The sequence below is a fragment of the Bos mutus genome, chromosome X, assembly GCF_027580195.1.
Source record: "Bos mutus isolate GX-2022 chromosome X, NWIPB_WYAK_1.1, whole genome shotgun sequence".
Lineage (NCBI taxonomy): Eukaryota > Metazoa > Chordata > Mammalia > Artiodactyla > Bovidae > Bos > Bos mutus.
This window is the reverse complement of record NC_091646.1, coordinates 81681881-81707343: the sequence shown is the minus strand read 5'-3', so window position 1 is coordinate 81707343 and position 25463 is coordinate 81681881. Positions and strand designations below refer to the sequence as shown.

At 38.4% G+C, this 25463-nt stretch overlaps 1 protein-coding gene, 1 non-coding gene and 1 pseudogene across 5 annotated transcripts in view; 2 read left to right on the top strand and 1 right to left on the bottom strand.

The window, feature by feature from the left end:
• Positions 1-25463, bottom strand: part of KLF8 (KLF transcription factor 8) — a 353812-nt gene that overhangs the window by 129588 nt on the left and 198761 nt on the right. For 3 of the 4 annotated variants that reach the window (XM_070365871.1, XM_070365872.1, XM_070365874.1), the window contains exon 2: positions 2280-2353. In XM_070365871.1, coding sequence (XP_070221972.1) covers positions 2280-2351 — 72 coding nt within the window. In that variant the 5' untranslated portion in view covers positions 2352-2353. Of the gene's footprint in view, positions 1-481; positions 618-2279; positions 2354-25463 lie in introns of all 4 variants that reach the window. The other variant, XM_070365873.1, reaches the window with a different exon arrangement.
• LOC138986494 (craniofacial development protein 2-like) lies at positions 9242-16526 on the top strand (annotated as a pseudogene).
• LOC138986611 (U6 spliceosomal RNA) lies at positions 24941-25046 on the top strand. The gene has a single exon (XR_011463415.1). It is a non-coding gene; the product is annotated as a U6 spliceosomal RNA (small nuclear RNA).

Below are 25463 nucleotides of genomic sequence, written 5' to 3'. Positions count from 1 at the left end.
AAGCCTCATCTCTGGCCCCAGATTGAATTCTTCTCCTCCAGAGGCCAATGATCCCAGCATCTTTCATGTTTCAGCAACAACCTTTCAGTATGTCTAATTTTCTTAAAGAGATCTCTAGTCATTTTTAATTCTATTTTTCCCCTATATTTCTTTGCATTGATCACTGAGGAAAGCTGCCTTTTCTCTCCTTTCTATTCTTTGGAACTCTGGATTCAGATGCGTATATCTTTCCTTTTCTCCTTTGCTTTTCACTTCTCTTCTTTTCACTGCTATTTGTAAGGCCTCCCCAGACAGCTTTTTTTTTTTTTTTTTTTTTTTTTAACATTTCTTTTTCTTGGGGATAGTTTTGATCCCTGGCTGCTGTACAATGTCAAAAACCTCTGTCCATAGTTCATCAGGCACTCTGTCTATCTGATCTAGTCCCTTAAATCTATTTCTCACTTCCACTGTATAATCATAAGAGATTTGATTTAGATCATACCTGAATGGTCTAGTGATTTTCCCCACTTTCTTCAATTTAAGTCTGAATTTGGCAATAAGGAGTTCATGATCTGAGCCACAGTCAGCTCCTGGTCTTGTTTTTGCTGACTGTATAGAGCTTCTTCGTCTTTGGCTGCCTAGAATATAAGCCATATGGTCCTGTAATCCCACTCCTAGGCATACATCTGAGACATAGAGAACAGACTTGTGGTTGCTAATGGGGTAGGGGGAGGGAGGGTGGGGAGGGATGGATTAGGAGTTTGGGATTAGCAGATGCAAAAATATTATATATATATATATATATAATGGATAAACAGCAAAGTCTTATTGTATAGCACAGGAAATGCTATTCAATATCCTGTGATAAACTATAATGGAAAATAATATGGAATACTATATATATACACATATGTATAACTGAATCATTTTGTTGTACAGTAGAAATTAACACAACATTGTAAATCAACTATACTTCAATAAAATAAAATTTTAAAAACTCTTTCTCTATAGATTCCTTAAAAAGCTAGGAACAAATCTACAATATGACCCAGCAATCCCACTACTGTGGAATATACCCCAAGACAACCACAATTCTAAGAAACGTGTACCCCAGTGTTCATTGCAGCACTATTTACAATAGCTAGAACATGGAAGCATCCTAGATGTCCATTGACAGATGAATGGATAAAGATGTGGTACATATATACAATGGACTATTACTCAGCCACAAAAAGAACGAATTTGAGTCAGTTCCAGTGAGGTAGATGAACCTAGAGCCTTTTATACAGAATGAAGTAAGTCAAAAAGAGGAAAACAAATATTGTATATTAATACATATATACAGAATCTATAAAAATCATATCGATGAACCTGTTTGCAGGGAAGGAATGGAGACATAGATGTAGAGAATAGAATTGACACAGTAAGGGAGGGAGCGAATGGGATGAATGGAGAAAGCAGCATCAACATATATGTACTAGCATGTGCAAAATAGATAGCAGTGAGAAGCTGCTATATAACACAGGAAGCCCAGTCTGGTGCTCTGTGATGACCTAGAGTGATGGGGTGAGGAGAGGGGAAGGAGGTTCAAGAGGGAGGGGATATATGGATAATTACAGCTGATTTGCATTGTGGTGTGGCAGAAACCAACACAACACTCTAAAGCGATTTTCCTCCAAATGAAAAATAAATAAATAAAGAAGTACACACAAAAATTATTTCTCTATAGATAGGTAGATAAAGATATGTATATTTGGATAGCTATATAGATAGAGATGTAATTTTATTTTAGGTGTAAAGATACACATATATATATATTATTTGTATCTACAGACATATGGAGTAAATAGATATAGATAGATACAAATTTTATGTATATTTGTAGATACAAGGATAGAGAGAAATTGAAAAATACATATTCTGGTGTTTCTGTCTATCTGTAGAATACTAACACACTATCCAAAAGAGTTATTGCAAAGATAAAATAAGACATTGAATTCAGTCTTCCGAGTGCTTGAAATATGGAACGGTGCTAGATAAATGATTTCTGTCTTCTACCAAGTGGTCTAATCTTGTCCATATAGCCTTGATCCCAAAGGATATACTTCTTTTATGCCAGATTTACTCCCTATTTGAACCAGAAACTTAGGCATCCAAGTATTTTCTGGAAACCTCCCTTCTTTCACTCGTCTCAGTCCCCAACATGTTGTTAGAAAGAAAAATGAGCTTCAGCTTTATGATTACCATGTACTGAACACTATTATGGCTCAATATGAATATTCACTTTCTTGATAACCGACCTGTTTGAACATATGCATTGAGCCACCTTCTGAATTAAGTTGGACCTCCCAGTTGTTTATGAGTTGATCCATATCTGGAAAAGAACCAAGGGAAAGACAATTTAAAAATAAAATCTAACCCACTGTATGGATACAGTATGCCACTAACTCTTGGTTACACATGATTGTATTCTAGAAATATAATTTTTCAGGACTTACTAGATACTAAGAAGTCAGAATTTTGACAACATTCTAATTTGCATATTCTGCTCACCAAGATAGCCCTGACTGGTCCCCAGCAGTATTAGCTGCCTCTTTCCCTCATGTCTTCTATGCATATGAATTTGTTTCTTTCAACGTGTCCAACTAGCACTACCTTCATAGGAATATCCTTATAGCTACATAGTTTCCTGAATTCTCCCCTTTCTGGCCTAATTCTCACTCCATACAGAAGAGTTCCACCCTCCTGTATGGATATTTACTCTAATAAACTTGCTTACACATCAATGCCAAATCTCTCTAAATAAGCATTTTATCTTTCTACTTCTCTTAAACATGCAAGCCAAGAGCGGTTAATATAAACAATTTTCTATTTCTCTTTTAGATAATTTTTCCTTTTTAAAAAGATCAAAGTATAGTTGATCTACAATGTCATATTAGTTGCAGGTGTACAGCACAGTGATTCAGATATATATTCAACTAAAAAAAAATTCACAACCTAAAAGTTGAGTTATGTATTATTTGGCAGGACTTTTTAGGACTTTAAGCCTGGCAGGCAGCATCTTGAGTAAACCCTGAGAGAACTGCTCTGAGGAAGTAAGGGGGGTAGATAGGATATATAGGAGTTTTGCAACACAGGGCAGGTAATCAGAATACCAAAAGATTACTGTTAAAGAAAACCAGAAATCCCAAATTAAAGAAATGATTGTGATGTTGTAGAGTAGCTGAATGAAGCCACCAAGTGTTTCCTTTTTCCTCTTAATGAAAGTAAACACTAGGTGGCTTCATTCAGCTGCCCTATACTATCATAATCATTTCCATCACTAGTACCTACCAGCACCTCATCAACCAGATTTCCTTTCATTTAGCTACATTCTAATCTCACTAGCGGAGAAGGCAATGGCACCCCACTCCAGTACTTTTGCCTAGAAAATCCCATGGATGGAGGAGCCTGGTAGGCTGCAGTCCATGGGATTACTAGAGTTGGACACCACTGAGCGACTTCACTTTCACTTTTCACTTTCATGCATTGGAGAAGGAAATGGCAACCCACTCCAGTGTTCTTGCCTGGAGAATCCCAGGGATGGGGGAGCCTGGTGAGCTACCATCTATGGGGTCGCACAGAGTCAGACACGACTGAAGTGACTTAGCAGCAGCAGCAGCAGCAGCAATGTCACTAGAGGTGAAAATATAGGGCAAGAAAGATGAAGTCATAGCTTGCTTTTGACTTAAATGGTCAGATTTCAGATCACACTAAGTTTCACCAAGTCGATTACAATTAGTTTCATTTATGACCCGGTTGCATTTCAAAAGATAGTCTATAAAACAGTTAATTGTTTTGGATGTCAACTACATTTACTCACAGAAATGTTCATTTTACGGGTCACAATAGCTGTTTAAGACCTAATGTAGTCAAATGAACAGTCAGCGAGGATACAAATTATAATACAGAAACACAAAAGAGTAAAAGATAAACTTATAAATAATTCCTATGTTTATTGACTGTTAGGAATTAAAGAAAATAGTCTTAATTAGATAATTAGATAGGCAATAATACACAATGAATCTTCTACTGAGATTATGAGGAACATTTCTGGGTCATTATCAAAGAGTTTAGAGAATAAATATCTCCAATTTTCTCTCAAAACACATTTTCTTTTCTTTGATCCATATATATGAGTAGAGCTGTTCTTGTATACATTCAGCACTTACAAAATATTTATGCATAACTACTATGTGTCAGAGGTTATTCTGGGCTTCCCTGATGGCTCAGATAGTGAAGAATCTGCCTGCAATGCAGAAGACCCAGGTTCAATCCCTGGGTCAGGAAGATCCCCTGGAGAAGGGAACGGCTACTCACGCCAGTATTCTTATCTGGAGAATTCTGTGGATAGAGAAGTCTGGCAGGCTACAGTCCATGGGGTCACAAAGAGTGGGATACAACTGAGGGACTAACACTTTCAGAGTTTACACTAGGCACCTTGTTATCAGTTTTAGATCTGGGTCAACCAGACATGGAGAGTCAGCAAGTATAGAAGAGAGCACTGAACTGGGAGCTAGATGCCCAGGAATTACAACCTATAATCTTTGTCAAGGCATTTTTCTTTCTAAGCCTCAACTTTCCCATGTAAAATTAAAAGACTTTAAATCGTTCTCTGCTGAGCCCTAAGGCTTCTATGAAGCGTCTTTAGGGGTAGGGGTTAGGGTTAATGGAGAAAGAAATCTAGTAATGAATAAGTACTTCAGAAGTCAGATGCAGAAAACTCAACTCTAATTTCCATTAAATTGTAAATTTTTTGAAAGCAGAGATATTCACCTTTGATGTTTTCTTCAGTAATGTATTTAAAAGGCTTAGAGTAGTGTTTGGTACATGATAGTCTTCAATACATTTATAAAAGTTTTTGATGAGTGACAGAAAAGGAGAATGAAGTGTGTCTTCTCATTATAAGAAGTGGAAAAGAATAAAAGAAAATTAAAGAGGTTAAAGTATAAGAGATGTTTGAGGTGTAATTAACTGTGAAGTATAAGGGGTCAGAGAGGGCAGCCATTTCTGATTTTAAGAAGGAGGGGGAAAGGAGGTGCAATTGTAGAAAAAGAATGTCTGGTCAGATAATTTTCATACTGTACAGGCGGGCCATAATGAAAGCCAGGAGAGTTTGTTTGGTTGTTGCCAGAAAAATCTGTAGGAGAGAGGGGAGATAATTTGGTACTTCCTCTCCATTCATCCAGGACTTTCCTGGTGGCGCAGACGGTAAAGCGTCTGACTACAATGCAGGAGACCTGGGTTTAATCCCTGGGTCGGGAAGATCTTCTGGAGAAGGAAATGGCAACCCACTCCAGTATTTTTGCTTGGAAAATCCCATGGACGGAGAAGCCCAGTAGGCTACAGTCCATGGGGTCGCAAAGAGTTGGACACAACCGAGCAACTTCACTTTCATTTTCTCCATTCATCCATCCCTCGACTAAGGTTTGTTAATTCTAGTCAAGAGAATTTCAAGAGGCCTCTCTTATCTGCTCTTCCTCAATTCCTATGGATTATGAAACAACAGGGTTGAGGAAGCAAAGTGACTTTGATAAGCTATTTAACACCTGTGAACCTCACTTCCTTTATCTGACAAGAGGTAGAGGAAATGTCACATCTATAGGGTTAATGTGAGGATTCAATGGATTAGTACAGGTAAACACACTTAAAATAGCTCTTAGCGTATAAAAAATTCTCAATATAATTAGCTATTGTTATCATCACTACCATTATTATTATTAAGGATAAGAATCTTTCTCTCGGGACCAGAAGAATATCTCCTAGGCATCAGACAAGTTGTTTATACTCAGTGTGCTTACAAACCTTCTCCACCTCCTATATTTACAATCTAAATTGTTTACCACTACTATCAATCCATTCTGTGTCAGTGATTGACGGTCACCTTTGACTCTTCTCTCTCCATTTCCAGCCAACTGTTTATCAGATGCACTAAAATGTACTGCAGAAATATGTCTTAAACCTAACTTATCATCTCCAAGTCACTTCCCATTCTTGTCCATACATCATATTGCCTAGGTTAATATCCTGGTTCTGCAACTTTATAACATTAAGACTTCAGGCAATTTTTTCCATCACTGTTTGTCAGTTTCCTCAACTATAAAATAAGGATAATAATAGTACCAGCTCATAGGATTTATCAATTTAATATGTGTTCAAAAGTTTAAAACAGTACCTGGCACAAAGGCATTGTCTGTTTCCCTTACCATAAAGTGAGCCCCACAATAGATACTTCATCTTGTTCTTCTCTGTATCCCTTTCTTTTAGCAGAGTACTTCTCTACACAGTGTGCTAAAGGCCAGTGAATGGTCAGGAGATAAGAAAGGTTATTTAATGGCAATAATACTATAATGCAAAGATAGGCTCAATAAAGGACAGAAATGGTAGGGACCTAGCAGAAGTAGAAGATATTAAGAAGAGCTGGCAAGAACACTCAGAAGAATTGTACAAAAAAGATGATCAGCACCCAGATAATGAGGATGGTGTGATCACTCACCTAGGGCCAGACATCCTGGAATGTGAAGTCAAGTGCGCCTTAGAAAGCATCACTACGAACAAAGCTAGTGGAGGTGATGGAATTCCAGTTGAGCTGTTTCAAATCCTGAAAGATGATGCTGTGAAAGTGCTGCACTCAATATGCCAGCAAATTTGGAAAACTCAGCAGTGGCCACAGGACTGGAAAAGGTCAGTTTTCATTCCAATCCCAAAGAAAGGCAATGCCAAAGAATGCTCAAACTACCACACAATTGCACTCATCTCACACTCTGGTGAAACAATGCTCAAAATTCTCCAAGCCAGGCTTCAGCAATATGTGAACTGTGAACTTCCAGATGTTCAAGCTGGTTTTAGAAAAGGCAGAGGAACCAGAGATCAAATTGCCAGCATCTGCTGGATCATCGAAAAAGCAAGAGAGTTCCAGAAAAACATCTTTTTCTGCTTTATTGACTATGCCAAAGCCTTTGACTGTGTGGATCACAATAAACTGTGGAAAATTCTGAAAGAGATGGGAATACCAGACCACCTGACCTGCCTCTTGAGAAACCTGTATGCAGGTCAGGAAGCAACAGTCAGAACTGGACATGGAACAACAGACTGGTTCCAAATAGGAAAAGGAGTACATCAAGGCTGTATATTGTCACCCTGCTTATTTAACTTAAATGCAGAGTACATCATGAGAAAGGCTGAATTGGAGGACACACAAGCTGGAATCAAGAATGCCGGGAGAAATATCAATAACCTCAGATATGCAGATGACACCACCCTTATAGCAGAAAGTGAAGAAGAACTAAAGAGCTTCTTGATGAAAGTGAAAGAGGAGAGTGAAAAAGTTGGCTTAAAGCTCAACATTCACAAAACGAAGATCATGGCATCTGGTCCCATCACTTCATGGAAAAAAGACGGGGAAACAGTGGAAACAGTGTTTGACTTTATTTGGGGGGCTCCAAAATCACTGCAGATGGTGATTGAGCCATGAAATTAAAAGACGCTTACTCCTTGGAAGGAAAGTTATGACCAACCTAGATAACATATTCAAAAGCAGAGATATTACTTTGCCAACAAAGGTCCATCTAGTCAGGGCTATGGTTTTTCCAGTGGTCATGTACGGATGTGAGAGTTGGACTGTGAAGAAGGCTGAGCGCTGAAGAGTTTATGCTTTTGAACTGTGGTGTTGGAGAAGACTCTTGAGAGTCCCTTGGGCTGCAAGGAGATCCAACCAGTCCACTCTAAAGGAAATCAGTCCTGGGTGTTCATTGGTAGAACTGATGTTGAAGCTGAAACTCCAATACTTTGGCCACCTGATGTGAAGAGTTGACTCATTTGAAAAGACCCTGATGCTGGGAAAGACTGAGGTTAGGAGGAGAAGGGGATGATAGAGGATGAGATGGTTCGATGGCATGACCAACTCGATGGACATGGATTTGGGTGAACTCCGGGAGTTGGTGATGGACAGGGAGTCCTGGCGTCCTGTGGTTCATGGGGTCGCAAAAAGTTGGACATGACTGAGTGACTGAACTGACCTGAAATGAATGGCAATCATCAAGGAGTCTAAAAAATATTATTTTTGTCCTATCTATATCACAAATATTTTAGTCAAATGGCACAAAGGGTATAGCTGATAGTTAGGAATGTTTCAGCCATTTCTGGTTAGTGTCTTCTCACTCAAAGAACAGCCAATTGGAATAGCCACTAGAAAACCCTGGGCAACATTCTAAATGTTGGTAAGAGTGAGTAAACAGAAAGCTATTAGAAAGGTATATATGCTTCTCTCTAAAAAAAAAAAAAAAAAAAGTTTTCTTTAATATATAGCCAGACCAAATCTAAAACAGAAGGAAATTAGGGTGTACAGAACAGTCTTAAAGAAAACTCAGGTTTTTTTCAAGGGCTTTATAAACTTTTTGCTTTTCTCTAGAGTTGGTGCCACACTTCAAAGTGTCTGTGACTAAGATGCTCCTTAGAAATTGTTTAAGAATTGGTCAGGAAATACCCAAAGGGGGGTTGGTATTGAGATGTTATTGAGATGTGAACCATATGGGCAGGAGGGCTTCAGAAATGCAAATTACCTACTTAAGATAATAACCATTATTCTGCTTGAATTCGCTCTTCAAACCTTTTTGTCTAGAAGCTAGACTTTCTTGGATTTCCCTGGCAGCCCTGTGGTTAAGACTCAGTGCTTCCACTATATGGGTGTTGGAGGGTGGGGGGAGAGTGGGGGTACCTGTTCCATCCCTGATCCCCTTAAGGGGGAACTAAGATCCTGAATGCTGAGTGGCATGGCCAAAAACAAAAAAAAAAAAGATAAAGAAAGAAACATTCTAGAAGCTGGATTTTCTGGTTCTTCTCCTTTTAAAAAATTTATTTATTTATATTTATTTATTGGAGGCTAATTACTTTACAATATTGTATTGGTTTTGTCATACATTGACATGAATCCACCACGGGTGTACATGTGTTCCCCATGCTGAACCCCCCTCCCACATCCCTCCCCATCCCATCCCTCTGGGTTCTTCTCTTAAGGAAGGGAATACTGGAGGAAAAAAAGGAGAGAGGGAGGAAGATTGAGTCCCATCCATAGCAGGTCAATGTCTCATATATACAAAACATCACAAACCATTCTTCCGGGACTATGACCATAGAAATTTCATAAGATTATACTACTTTTGTCATGTTCCAAGTTTATTTTGCTACCCACTGTATTCCACAGTGATCTGCTTGTTTTATGAACATGAACAGTGCCTTCAAAGGACAGGAGCAGGTATTGTTGTTCATTGTTCAGTCACTAAGTTGTGTCCGACTGTTTGCAACCCCATGGACTGCAGCACATCAGGCTTCCCTTTCTTTTACTCTCTCCTGCAGTTTGCTCAAATTCATGTCCATTGAGTCAGAGATGCTAACTAACCATCTCATCCTCTAACCATCTCATCCTCTAACCATCTCATCCTCTGCCACTCTCTTCTTTTGCCTTCAATCTTTCTTAGCATCAGGAGCAGGTAACTGACAAGTAAAAACACACCCCACTCTTTGGCCAGAATTGAGGAGGAAAAAGTGTCTATGGATGAAGTAAGAAGTTAAATCTTTAAGGAGGGAAGCAAAGCAGAGCCACTAGAGTCTACAACTACAAAAGAAAGCAAAGAATTGGGGATCTTGACACTGACCTATGAAGTTACTTTGTATCTTAACGAGATAGAGCATTTTGCAATACAAATAATAATCCCTCATGTGCATCTATATAAATTTACAGTAGGGAAATAGAGAGCTTTCATGTATCATTCCCATTTCACAGGAAATTAATTTGGAGGCCCAAGGTCATAGAGTTTAAAATTGATGGAGTCAGAACCAGAACTCTTATCCTCTAACTCAAATTACAGTACTTATAGTACTCCCTCACTACTTTCTAATACCCCAAATCTGGTGAGTATCTTCTTTCTAAAAAAGTTTCTGCTAAAAGAAAAACAACTCTAAGGACAACAAATCAATCATTTCAGAAGATCTTGAGCAGATAACACTCACTTTCAGCCTCTGACATATAAGAAATTCTGGAACTGCTTGAAAAATGAAAAATCAATGTTTTAGTGTTTTGAGATTATAGGTAATTTAAAAAGCATTTCTTATGTCTCTTATGTTAGAAAAAGGTAACTATAGGCCAACTAGATACACATATATTTTCAGACAGTTTAATTGTATATCTTCCAGGGGAATAGAAAGTTTTACAATAGTCCTCTGGGAAAATCTTCAAGATTGAAGCTACTCTGAGCATGACATTAACAACAAAATGGTGATAAAAGAACAGTAATTGTCAACAGTCACTGAGTACTTACTATGTGCTAGGTACAGTGCTGCTAAAAGAATTAGTTTATTTAATCCTCATAATTCTAAGAGTGGGTACATTATTTCTCCATTTTTCAAATGAGGAAACTGAGACACAGAAAGATGAAGAAGCTTATCCTCAAATCTTCCAGCTAGTAATGGTAGAACTGAGATTTGAGTCTCAGCACTCTAGAGCTGTAATGCTCCTTGAACTGGGTGCCATTGAGATCTCCCAGTATCTACTTGAAGATTATATATTTGAGGGTAAATGGTTGCTAGAAAAAAAATAGTTAATAAAAGGAAACTGAAAGATCCTCCACTTCTCTGATTTCTTCCCAAAAGGGTCACACCTATCACCATAGAAACATTGGAAAACTCAGAATCAAAGAACCTCCTCTTGTGACATCTCAGCAGGTAGCTCACTATGATTTTTCTATTCAAGAGTCTCAACATACACAAAATCTAGAGGGTGTCTGAGATACATAATCCAAATTATAGGAACCACCACCAGAGAAGGTATTCAGAAGTGGCTCCAGCCTATAGCTTCTTTTCTCAGCTTTCCTTAATGTGATTAAAGAAGCTAGGGACAACTGAAATGCTAAAACACAAAACATGAATTTAAGAGGAAAGAACATATTACCATGAGGAAAGTGAAGGCTGCATATATAATGCGAAAAAATGAAGTTCAATATTGTATCATTACTATAATAATTAGCTAAGCTTGAAAGAGTGAACTACTGTGAGGTAATTAAAAGATAAGGTGATAAGAAACACAAGAAAGGAGTTGAGCAAGCCATGTGACTTTTCCATTACCTCAGTTTTTTCATCTGCAAAATAGAGATGCATCAACTTAACCCTATCCCTCAAAGGGTTGTCATGAAGTTCATTGTGACAACACATATAAAAATTCTTATAAGATGTAAATGCAAAATTTACATATAAGATTTTAAGAATACCTTTGTCAGAAAATCCAAAACAAAATTACACAAAAGTATGTTTCTCTGGTGGCTCAGATGGTAAAGAGTCTACCCGCAGTGCAGGAGACCCGGGTTTGACCCCTGGGTTGGGATGAATCCCTGAAGAAGGAAATAACAACCCACTCCAGTATTCATGCCTGGAAAATCCCATGAACAGAGAAGCCTGGTAGGCTACCATCCATGGGGTTGCAAAGAGTTGGACACGACTGAGCAACTTCACTTATGTACAATATGTACAGTCACACTTTAAAGATCTAAGCCACTCACAATAACAATACCTAATTTTACGATTTTTGTATTCTCACGTGAGTTTATGTTCTAACAAAATCACCTGCAAGGTGTTCAGTGCTTTCGGCCACTTTCATTCCCCCCAGAGGCTGATATTAAGCTCCATTTTCTTTTTCACAGAAAACCCAAATATGCATGAAAGAAAAATCACCCTAGAATGTGATAGAGATTAAGATTCTTGATTCTGCAAAGTTAAAGGGAATTATTACAAATGTTTAAAACTAGCAATGAAAGTGGATTTGAGGTTCAATGATCTCCAGAGCCGAGTTTTAGTTCTAGTTCAATTACCAAATTGTTGAATAACTTTGGACATGTCCCATCACTTAACGTAGAAAGTGGAAATAACTCATTGTGAACCTCATAGGATCATTGCAAGGATCAAATGCAAGAGTAGATTTAAAAGGATTGTATGAATTAACCTCAGATTTCTCAAATTAGTCCCCTCATTCTCCTTCAAATAGGTAAATTTATTTTAAAAAATCTTACATGCAAGAAATTGATAGAACTTATGTTAAAAAGTGCTATAGTTAAAGAAGTCAGCATGAACGATGGGAAAATCTTTTACTTAGGAGCTGAAGACCTATGTTATATTCCACTGTTATCTAGGAGTGTCATTTTGAGTAAATTACTTAGCACTTTTCAAGTCTCCTCCAGTTATAACACTATGATATATGGCAGAGGACATAGATGAAAGTTTGACCTATAGTTTTCCAAGTTTCTGTTTAATCTGTTAAATTGATATCATTCAAATGCATACAAAAGTAAAGATGAATTCCCTGTGCCTATTCCCACCTATTCTCAGCCTCACTGATTTTCAGTCATGGAAAATCTTGTTTCATCTGTATCCCCAACTCACTTCCCCACCTCAGTGGCTACTTTTAGGAAAATACCAGATATATCAATTCAATTCTACAGTATATCCAAAGGGACATATTTAATCTTCACAATCTCTGTGAGGTAAGTACTGCTGATTCCATTATGTACATGAAGAAATACAGACTCAGAGAAATTAATATTCCCAAGGTTACAGAGCTGGTAAATGACTTGGATTTGAATCTAGGGATGATGTCTGATACCAATGCTCTTTTCTTCCCTTAAAGTAATTGCGACTATCTTGCACTTTGAAATAGTTTGATGATGTTGGAAATAATAATAATGGAGATGTTTTTATATGTTATCAGTATGCTCTTCTATTGAACATTTGAAACGAGTATTAAATGATTCTTAGTGACTGTGATGTTAATCATCTGACAAAACCTTAAGGAATACAGAGCTCCAGCTTGGCACTGAAGAATTGGTTTAGAAAAAGGGATCTGCAAAATCATATAAAATCTCATGCAATCCACTTTATTACTTTATACTACTGTTTCATGCAACAGTCTCCTCCAATAAATGAAACATGGTGCCACTGCAGCAACCAAAACGAATATAAAACAACACAGTAGTCTTTGCCCATGTTTGTTACAAGTGCTTCAGGGCAGCCAATTTATCTTTTGAATGGCTTCTCCACTCACTGTCTGAGCTACCTGACTCATGAGCACCAAGGCAAGTAATCCTATAAGAGTCCTGAAGAAGTAAAGTGAAGTCACTCAGTTATGTCCAACTCTTTGTGACCCTATGGATTGCAGCCTACCAGGCTCCTACATCCATGGGATTTTCCAGGAAAGAGTACTGGAATGGGTTGCCATTTCCTTCTCCAGGGGATCTTCCCAACCCAGGGATCGAACTCGGGTCTCCTGCATTGTAGGTAGACGCTTTACCATCTGAGCCACCAAGGAAGTCATAAGAGTCCTCAGTTCAGTTCAGTTCAGTTCAGTTGCTCAGTCGTGTTCGACTCTTTGCGACCCCATGAATCGCAGCACGCCAGGCCTCCCTGTCCATCACCAATTCCCGGAGGTCACTCAGACTCACGTCCATCGAGTCAGTGATCCATCCAGCCATCTCATCCTCTGTCGTCCCCTTCTCCTCTTGCCCCCAATCTCTTCCAGCATCAGAGTCTTTTCCAATGAGTCAACTCTTCACATGAGGTGGCCAAAGTACTGGAGTTTCAGCTTTAGCATCATTCCTTCCAAAGAAATCCCAGGGCTGATCTCCTTGAGAATGGACTGGTTGGACCTTGCAGTCCTAGGGACTCTCAAGAGTCTTCTCCAACACCACAGTTCAAAAGCATCAATTCTTCGGCGCTCAGCTTTCTTCACAGTCCAACTCTCACATCCATACATGACCACTGGAAAAACCATAGCCTTGACTAGACGAACCTTTGTTGGCAAAGTAATGTCTCTGCTTTTCAATATGTTATCTAGGTTGGTCATAATTTTCCTTCCAAGGAGCAAGTGTCTTTTAATTTCATGGCTGCAATCACCATCTGCAGTGATTTTGGAGCCCCAAAAAATAAAGTCTGACACTGTTTCCACAGTTTCCCCATATATTTCCCATGAAGTGATGGGACCGGATGCCATGATCTTCATTTTCTGAATGTTGGACTTTAAGCCAACTTTTTCACTCTCCTCTTTCACTTTCATCAAGAGGCTTTTTAGTTCCTCTTCACTTTCTGCCATAAGGGTGGTGTCATCTGCATATCTGAGGTTATTGATATTTCTCGCGGCAATCTTGATTCCAGCTTGTGCTTCTTCCAGCCCAGCGTTTCTCATGATGTACTCTGCATATAAGTTAAATAAACAGGGTGACAATATACAGCCTTTACGTATTCCTTTTCCTATTTGAAACCAGTCTGTTGTTCCATGCCCACTTCTAACTGTTGCTTCCTGATATGCATACACATTTCTCAAGAGGCAGGTCAGGTGGTCTGGTATTTCTACCTCTTTCAGAATTTTCCACAGTTTATTGTGATCCACACAGTCAAAGGCTTTGGCATAGTCAATAAAGCAGAAATAGACGTTTTTCTGGAACTCTCTTGCTTTTTCCATGATCCAGTGGATGTTGGCAATTTGGTCTCTGGTTTCTCTGCCTTTTCTAAAACCAGCTTGAACTACTGAAAGTTCACGGTTCACGTATTGCTGAAGCCTGGCTTGGAGAATTTTGAGCATTATATTACTAGTGTGTGAGATGAGTGCAATTGTGTGGTAGTTTGAGAATTCTTTGGCATTGCCTTTCTTTGGGATTAGAAAAAAAACGGATCTTTTCTAGTCCTGTGGCCACTGCTGAGTTTTCCAAATTTGCTGGCATATTGAGTGCAGCACTTTCACAGCATCATCTTTCAGGATTTGAAATAGCTCAACTGGAATTCCATCACCTCCACTAGCTTTGTTCATAGTGATGCTTTCTAAGGCGCACTTGACTTCACATTCCAGGATGTCTGGCTCTAGGTCAGTGATCACACCATCGTGATTATCTGGGTCATGAAGATCTTTTTTGTACAGTTGTTCTGTGTTTTCTTGCTACCTCTTCTTAATATCTTCTACTTCTGTTAGGTCCATACCATTTCTCTCCTTTATCGAGCCCATCTTTGCATCAAATGCTCCCTTGGTATCTCTAATTTTCTTGAAGAGATCTCTAGTCTTTCCCATTCTATTGTTTTCCTCTATTTCTTTTCACTGATCACTGAGGAAGGCTTTCTTATCTCTCCTTGCTATTCTTTGGAACTCTGCATTCAGATGCTTATATCTTTCCGTTTCTCCTTTGCTTTTCACTTCTCTTCTTTTCACAGCTATTTGTAAGGCCTCCCCAGACAGGCATTTTGCTTTTTTTGCATTTCTTTTCCATGGGGATGGTCTTGATCTCTGTCTCCTGTACAATGTCACGAACCTCAGTCCATAGTTCATCAGGCACTCTATCTATTAGATCTAGTCCCTTAAATCTATTTCTCACTTCCACTGTATAATCATAAGGGATTTGATTCAGGTCATACCTGAATGGTCTAGTGGTTTTCCCTACTTTTTTCAATCTAAGTCTGACGGACTGTGGTCCACTGGAGAAGGGAATGGCAAACCACTTCAGTATTCTTGCCTTGAGAACCCCACGAACAATATGAAAAGGCAAAATGATAGAATACTGAAAGAGGAACTCCCCAGGTCAGTAGGTGTCCAATATGCTACTGGAGATCAGTGGAGAAATAACTCCAGAAAGAATGAAGGGATGCAGCCAAAACAAAAACAATACCCAGTTGTAGATGTGACTGGTGATGGAAGCAAGGTCCAATGCAGTAAAGAGCAATATTGCATAGGAACCTGGAATGTCAGGTCCATGAATCAAGGCAAATTGGAAGTGGTCAAACAAGAGATGGCAAGAGGGAACATCAACATTCTAGGAATCAGCGAACTAAAATGGACTGGAATGGGTGAATTTAACTCAGATGACCATTATATGTACTACTGCAGGTAGGAATCCCTCAGAAGAAATGGAGTAGCCATCATGGTCAACAAAAGAGTCCAAAATGCAGTACTTGGATGCAATCTCAAAAACGACAGAATGATCTCTGTTCGTTTCCAAGGCAATCCATTCAATATCACAGTAATCCAAGTCTATGCCCCAATGAGTAACGCTGAAGAAACTGAAGTTGAACAATTCTATGAAGACCTACAAGACCTTTTAGAACTAACACCCAAAAAAGATGTCCTTTGCATTATACGGGACTGGAATGCAAAAGTAGGAAGCCAAGAAACACCTGGAGTAACAGGCAAATTTGGCCTTGGAATACAGAATGAAACAGGGCAAAGACTAATAGAGTTTTCCCAAGAAAATGCACTGGTCATACCAAACACCCTCTTCCAACAACACAAGAGAAGACTCTACACAGGGACATCACCAGATGGTCAACATTAAAATCAGATTGATTATATTCTTTGCAGCCAAAGATGGAGAAGCTCTATACAGCCAAGAAAAACAAGACCAGGAGCTGACTATGGCTCAGACCATGAACTCCTTATTGCCAAATTCAGACTTAAATTGAAGAAAGTAAGGAAAACCACTAGACCATAAGAGTCCTGGGACATCTCAATTTTCAGTACCTATGGAGGTTGTATAAATAAAGTTATCAATAACATTAATCATTATTGTTATTTTCAAGGCTACATATTGATTCTAGGATCTAGCTACAAAAAACAAACAAAAAGCTGGAGGAGCTACATTGTACATATTTATCAGAACTAGTCTTTAAAATAAGAAAATGAATACGTTTTTATTATAAATTCTTATTTTAATTGAAAATGAAGCAACTACATCATTGACAGCAGTGAAAGAAAAAAAAAAAAAAGAGCTAGAGTAAACAGCTCCAACTAATTAAAAATTAAATATCTGTTCAGCATTGTGAAGACCTTTCTGAGGATATTGTACCTTGTTTTTGAGTTTGCATTTCAAGGGAAGTGAAATGGAAGAGAAATGAAACAAATTCTAGAGAAACAAATGGTCAATTTTTAAAAAAGAAAAAAAAAATGGAGCTCAGTTAATAAATCTGGATCAGTACATTTGGCAAAAAAGAAGGGTAAGGAAGGCTGTTCTGATGACTGCATTCAAAGGCACATGTTAGGTATTAGGAGAAAGCAGAACTACTGTGTTATTACTATCATTTTACTAATGATAGGCAAGTCTTTATAGATAACTTTATAGACATAAATAGTCAACACTATAGTAAAAACTGTGCATATATATATTAAATATACAATATAATAATTTATATATAACATAAACACATATATACACATGTATATTACATATGTACATATGTGTGTATACATATGTATCTATGTACATATGTATTTACATATGTACATATATACATACATATATAGAGAGAGAAGGGGTGAGCAGATAGTACCAAGCTTCCACCTGGTCTTTATTGAATCTCTACTCTCAAGTGTTTTGCAGTATAGGTCAGATAGAGAAAATTGGCAGTCCATTGCAGATGCTGCCCTGGTTCTTACAGCAATGTTAAAAATTAAAATCAAAATACCTGATAATATTTCTTCCTCTCATCTCTTTACTTTTAATTTTTTATTGAAATATAGTTGATTTACGGTGTTTAGTTAGTTGTACAACAAAGTGACTTAGTTATACATATATGTATATTCTTTTTTTTTACATTCTCTTTTAAAAGCAAATTTCTTTTTTTTTTTTTTTAATAATTCTATTTCCTTACAGAGAAAACCCTAAAGATACTATCAGAAAATTAAACAGAGCTGATCCATGAATTTAGCAAAGTCACAGGATACAAAATCAATACACAAAAATCACTTGCATTCCTATACACTAACAATGAAAACTCAGAAAGAGAAATTAAGGAATCAATTTCATTTACCATTGTAATTAAAAGAGTAAAATATATAAGGATAAACTTACCTAAGGAGACAAAAAACTGTATACAGAAAACTATAAGACACTGATAAAAGAAATCAAAGACGACATTAACAGATGGAGAGAGATACCATGCTCCTGAATTGGAAGAGTCAATACTATGAAAATGATTCTACTATCCAAAGCAATCCACAGATTTAATGCAATCCTTATCAAACTACCAATGGTAGTTTTCACAGAACTACAAGAAGAAAATTTATACTCTGTATGGAAACACAAAAGACCCAATTAGTCATAGCAATCTTGAGAAGAACAGAGCTGGAGGAATCAACCTTCCTGATTTAAGACTATACTACAAAGCTACAGTCATCAAGAAAGTATGGTACTGGCACAAAAACAGAAATACAGACCAAAGGACAAGACATAAAGCCCAGAGATAAACCCACACCACCTATGGGTACCTTATTTTTGATAAGGGAGACAAGAATATACCATGGAGAAGACAGTCTCTTGAATAAGTGGTACTGGGAAAACTGCACATGTAAAAGATGAAATTAAAGCACTTCCTAACAGTGTAGGGAAAGAGACTCAAAATGGAATAAATGGACTTAAATGTAAGGGAAGAAACTTAAACTCCTAGAGGAAAACATAGGCATAACCCTCTTTGACATAAATCACAGCAAGATCCTCTATGATTCATCTCCTAGAGTAATGGAAAAAAAAAAAAAATAAGTACGTGGGACCTAATTAAACTTAAAAGCTTTTGCACAGCAAAGGAAACTATAAATAAGGGGAAAAAACAACCCTCAGAATGGGAAAAAAATAATAGCATATGAAACAACTGACAGAGGATTAATCTCCAAAAGCAGGTCATACTGATCAATACCAGAAACACAAAGAATTCAACAAACTTCAGAAAGTGGGCAGAAGATCTAAACAGACATTTCTCCAAAGAAGACATACAGATGGCTAATAAACACATGAAATGATGCTCAATATCATTCATTATTAAAGAAATGCAAATCAAAACTACAAAGAGGTGTCATCTCAAACCAGTCAGAATGGCCATCATAAAAAGAATCTACAAACAATAAATGCTGGAGAGGGTATGGAGAAAAGGGAACCTTCTTGCACTGTTGGTGGGAATACAAGTTGATGCAGCCACTATAGAGAACAATATGGAGATTTCTTAAAAAAAAAAAAAAAAAAAAACAACTAGGAATAGAACTACCATATGCCCCCAAAAATCCTACTACTGGGCATATAACCTGAGAAAACCATGACTGAAAAATACACATGTACTTCAGTGTTCATTGCAGCATTATTTACAACAGCTAGGACATGGAGGCAACTTTGATGCCCATCAACAGATGAACAGATAAAGAAGCTGTGGTACATATGTATATACAATGGAATATTACACAGCCATAAAAGTAACACATTTGAGTGAGTTCTAGTGAAGTGGATGAACCTAGAGCCTATTACACCTGGTGAAGTAAGTCAGAAAGAGAAAAACACATATCATATATTAACACATATATGGAATTTAGAAAGATGGTGCTTTCTAGATCTAGAAAGATGAACCTATTTGCATTGCAACAACAGAGATGCAGACATAGAGAACAGACTTGTAGACACAGTGGAGGAAGGAGACGGTTGGATTAATTAAGACAGTAGCATTGAAACATATACATTATCATTTGTAAAATAGATAGCCAGTGGGAATTTGCTGTATGAGATCAAAACCATTGCTCTGTGACAATTAGAGGGGTGGGATGGGGTGGGAGGTGGGAGGCAGGTTGAAGAAGGAGGTCGACATATGTATACTTATGGCTGATTCATATTGATGTATGGCAGAAACCAACACAATATTGTAAAGCAATTATCTTCCAATTAAAAATAAATTTAAAAATTCCATTTCCTGCTTTTCCACAAAGGTTGAGAGATCTTACAACATGGAATCTACATTGGCACAAGAGAAAAATTAGCTGTAGGTGATAAATGGCTTTTCCCTTTATACAGGACATGATTTCTCATCTTATAGGATCCTGTCGAGACCTGAGGTCTTAAGTCTACATAGTGAGATATAACTATGCATAAAACAATAGCAACCTACCATTACAAGATAATAGATGCTGAAAATGCTTAATTACAATTTGAGAATAGGAAGATCAATTAGTAGAGGACATAGCTGGCAATAAACAGTCAGAAAAAATTCCAAAGTAATGGTCTGTGGTGAGGTCACCCTGAGGAGATAAGATCAGTCAATAAGTGACATAAAGGGAAATCAGATGAGAGGAAGAATAGATTATATACTCTCTGAAGGCAAGGGTTCACTACTCTAACTCCAGCTTCTAGCATAATGCCTGGAACTATGTAGACCCCCAGTAAATGATCATGGAGCAAAAGGGAGGGACATAATTTTTTAAAATGTGCTTTAGGGAAGATATTCTGACCTTAGTCTACAGAATAAGGGAGGTAAAAAATTCAAGTTAGAACTAGAAGCTATTGGATTATTTTATGTGTATTGTGGTTAGACCTTACATAGGTGTCACAAACTCAACCTAGAAGCGTCAGATAGTTTAAGATCACCTGGGCCAGATGTAGACTATCATGGCCTGAGAATACATGTCCTGTCTAAAAAGGAAAGGAGAAAGAAGTTTACCAACTCTAGGCAACTGTTGACATAAAGGAACACTGGTTCAGTATCTTCTGATTATTTAAGAGAAGGTGGAATTCTAGAGTTTTAAGTAAAATATGAAAATGTTGGCAATCAATCATTTTTTAAGAGTGTGAGTCCAGGCAAACTGACATACTTCTACAGACTGAATTGTGTGCCTCCACAAATTCATATGTTGAACTCCCATCCCCCAGTGTGACTGTATCTGGGGATAAGGATTTTATGGAAGTAATTAAGGTTAAATGAGGTCATAAGGGTAAAGGCTTCATCCAATGAGATTAGTATCCTTATAAGAACAGACATCAGGGAGCTCACTCTCTTTCTCCAGGAGCACAAACAAGAGGTCATATGAGCAGGGAGAAGGCAGCCATCTGCAAGCCACGAAGAGGGCCCTCAACAGAACCCAATCATGTTGGTATACTGATTTTGGACTTCCAACCTTCAGAACTACAAGAAAATAAATTTCTGTTGTTTAAACCATACAGTCTGTACATTGTTTTGATATGGAAGCCCTAGAAGATTAATACATATACTTACAAACTTTTTTTTTATTGTTACTACAAACAACACTGCAAAAGTTTGGAAATATCTTAACTGTCACTCAACAGAAAACTGCTTAAATTGTGGCTCATCCATATAGTAAAAACTCTGCAGTCATACAAGAGAATGAGTTATTTCTTTACATATATGTGTGTATGTGTATAAAGGTCCCCAAAGTATATTTTTAAGGAGACAAATCAAAGAACAAAACAATATACAGAGTATGTTACTATAACGGGAAGGGGGAGAAAAAAATACTAATTGTTTGATATGCATAAAATGTCTGTGAAAGAATTTAGAATAAACATAACTTTAGTTGCCTGAGGCAACTAGGGGACAAGACTGGGGGGAGACTCTTCATTGTATATCACTTTGTATATTTCACATTTTGAGCAATGTGGAATGCATTACTAATTTAAAATGCATTTTCAAAGCAAACTTTTATCAATTTAGAGGAAACACAACAAATGTATAGGCTATATTCAGTCTGTAGGCTAATTGGTTGTACCAGGAGTTCGTCAAGGCTGTATATTGTCACCCTGTTTATTTAACTTATATGCAGAGTACATCATGAGAAACGCTGGACTGGAAGAAACACAAACTGGAATCAAGATTGCCGCGAGAAATATCAATAACCTCAGATATGCAGATGACACCACCCTTATGGCAGAAAGTGAAGAGGAACTTAAAAGCCTCTTGATGAAAGTGAAAGTGGAGAGAGAAAAAGTTGGCTTAAAGCTCAACATTCAGAAAACGAAGATCATGGAATCCAGTCCCATCACTTCATGGGAAATAGATGGGGAAACAGTGGAAACAGTGTCAGACTTTATTTTTCTGGGCTCCAAAATCACTACAGATGGTGACTGCAGCCATGAAATTAAAAGACGCTTACTCCTTGGAAGGAAAGTTATGACCAACCTAGATAACATATTGAAAAGCAGAGACATTACTTTGCCAACAAAGGTTCGTCTAGTCAAGGTTATGGTTTTTCCTTTGGTCATGTATGGATGTGAGAGTTGGACTGTGAAGAAAGCTGAGCACAGAAGAATTGATGCTTTTGAACTGTGGTGTTGGAGAAGACTCTTGAGAGTCCCTAGGACTGCAAGGAGATCCAACCAGTCCATTCTGAAGGAGATCAGCCCTGGGATTTCTTTGGAAGGAATGATGCTAAAGCTGAAACTCCAGTACTTTGGCCACCTCATGTGAAGAGTTGACTCATTGGAAAAAACTCTGATGCTTGGAGGGATTGGGGGCAGGAGGAGAAGGGGACGACAGAGGATGAGATGGCTGGATGGCATCACTGACTCGATGGACGTGAGTCTGAGTGAACTCCGGGAGTTGGTGATGGACAAGGAGGCCTGGAGTGCTGCGATTCATGGGGTCGCAAAGAGTCGGACACGACTGAGTGACTGATCTGATCTGATGGACTAAATTTAGGTGGTGGCAATTAGAATAAAAAGAAAGGAAGTGAGCCATATAAAAAGAGGAAAAGAACCCCAATAGCCTTTGGCAACCAAGTAGACAAGGAAACTGAGGCAGAGAACAGAGTTGAAGTGAGCATTTTGAACATGAAATATGGGAACCTCAACAACTATGCTTCCCCATTGCTTACTACACTGTCATGCATTCTTCTAAATGCTTTACAAAATTAACACATTTATTCCTTACTGCAACCCTATGAGGTAGTTTCTTCTATTATCCTCAACGAATATATGAGAAAACTCAAGTGCAGAGTTTAAATAACTTCACCAAGATTATGATGATGGTAAATTGCAGGACCAGGTAAGTGAAAAGAAGTCTTGAATGAGCCATAGGGTAATAGTCTAGGGGTGATGATAGGTTCTATTTTAGAAATGAATTTGAGGTTACAACACAATATCAAATACCTGGATTTTGCTTTAGAGCCAGGTTATGTGCATGCTTGTGTGTGCTAAGTCACCTTAGTTGTGTCTGACTCTTTGTGACCTTATGGACTGTAGCTCACCAGTCTTTGTCCATGGGATTCTCCAGGCATGAATACTGAAGTGGGTTGCTATGCCCTCCTCTAGGGGATCTTCCAAACCCAGGGATCAAGCCCTCATCTCTTATGTCTCTTGCATTGGCAGGTGGGTTTTTTACCACTAGCTCCACCTGGGAAGCCCAAAGTTAAGTTACAGCTGTTTAAAGTGTTTATACTTCCAGAGTTTGGATTACCCACATTACATTTAAGCTGTCTAGGTATACAGATATCTAATTTTTTTTATACCTAGCTTGTTACAGACTTTAAAATCCAGCTTCCTGTCTCACTGTATTACCATCATCAAAAAATAAAAAATAAAAGAGGGAGGCCTTCAAGATGGCGGAGGAATAGGACAGGGGGACCACCTTCTATGCCCCAAATATATTAAAACATTATTTGCATGTGGAACAATTCCAACAGAACATCTTCTGAATGCTGGCAGAGGACCCCAGACTTCTAGAAAGCAAACCAATCTCCTTGGAATGAGGTAGGCCAAAAGATAAAGATGAAAAGGGAGACAAAGGAGTTTGGGACTGGGACTTGTGCCCCAGGAAGGAGTCATGAAGGAAGAAAAGATTCTGCATACTAGTAAACTCCCTCACAGGCTGGGTCAGAGGGGATCTTTGGAACCTCAGAGGACAGTGCAGTGAGACAGGTGTGCAAAGGTAAAACAGATGATTCACCACAGAGATTGTGCTTAGTGGCACTTTCCAGCAGAGAAGTGGCTCACATTATAGTGTCTGCCCGCAATGAGTGGCAGCTGGGTGTGGAGGCTTAGGCCTTGGAGGTCAGTCCGCAGGGAGGGGACCAAGGTTGACTGCTGTGAAGATACTGTGAGGGGGCTAATGTGACACTGCAGAGGCAGACCAAAGAAAATGCTGGGGCTGCCAGAGAAGCAAAAGATCATTCCCGTGGAAGGGCTCTGATGCCATGCTCTAACTCCATACATTCACAAAACAAAAGACCATACCCTAGAAAAAACCAAAAAAGGGTGAGCCAGCTGCAGTCTACAGCCCCAGAGCCAGAGAAGCAGGTGGAGGGCCAGAGGCAAAAGGAAAGGGGCCGCTATGGTAACAACTCCAGAGATTACAACTACCACCAAGCTATAAGCAGCCATAGGTCACTATGCACATCTTCCTGGGAGCGTGAATGGCTTAAGCCATTCCTCAGCCTGAATGGCTTTTCCTTGGCCATTTAATGGTCAAGGGTCCCACAGCCCAGGATCACCTCACCTGGAGACATGCACAACCCACCTCAGAGTGTGGTGACCTTCCACAGGGACCAGCCATAGCAAGCACTCCCCACACACCCCAGTGCCATCTGCTGTACCTCTCCCTCTTCCCAGCACAATGGAGCAAGTCAGCCCTAATAAACCATTACTTTACCTCCCGTGTCTGGGTGGAGAACAGACACTGGAGAGACTTACAAGCAGAGGCAGTCCCCAAACCAAAGTGGAATGCCAGGAGCTGTGTAAGCAAAGAAAAGAAGGGGAAATCTCCCCAGAAGTGGAAAGTGCAATGATTTAAATTCTTGCAATTAGCCTGTGCTTTAGGTGGAACTGTAGAATTTGAGAATAAGTACAAGCTGGAGCAAGGGAAGATATAAGTCTGAGCTGACCCCACACTACCCACAACAGGTCCAGAGACCTTTCTAGATATATTGGAGTAATTTCTGAGTAAGCAGATCAACTGGAGCAAAAAAACAGATGAATCACTTGGATATCCTTCTCACTACCATTCTATATATTTCCCCCTCTTTTTTTTTCCTTTTTAAAATCTCATATTGTCTAAATATGGATTATTTCTACTCCTTTAATTTTTATTTTTATATCCTACTTTTTCTTTAAAAAGAAAAAGAAACAACAACAACAACAACAACACCCTAGTGCTCGCTTCACCAGCACATATAGTAAAATTGGAACAGTACAGAGAAGATTACCATGGCCCTGTGCAAGGATGACATGCAAATTCATGAAGCATTCCATATTTTTTTTTCCAGAGAAGACATACAGATGGCTAACAAACACATGAAAAGATGTTCACATCCTCATTATTAGAGAAATGCAAATCAAAACTATAATGAGTTATCACCTCACACCAGTCAGAATGACCATCATCAAAAGTTCTACAAACAATAAATGCTAGAGAGGGTGTGGAGAAAAGGGAATGCTCCTGCACTTTTGGTGGGAATGTAAATTGATGCAACCACTATGGAAGACAGTATGGAGATTCCTTAAAAAACTAGGAATAAAACCACCATATGACCCAGAAATCCCACTCCTGGGCATATGCCCTGAGGAAACCAAAATTGAAAAAGACACATGTATCCAATTGTTCATTGCAGCACTATTTACAATAGCATATGGAAGAATAATAGAACATGGAAGCAACCTAGATGTCCATTGACA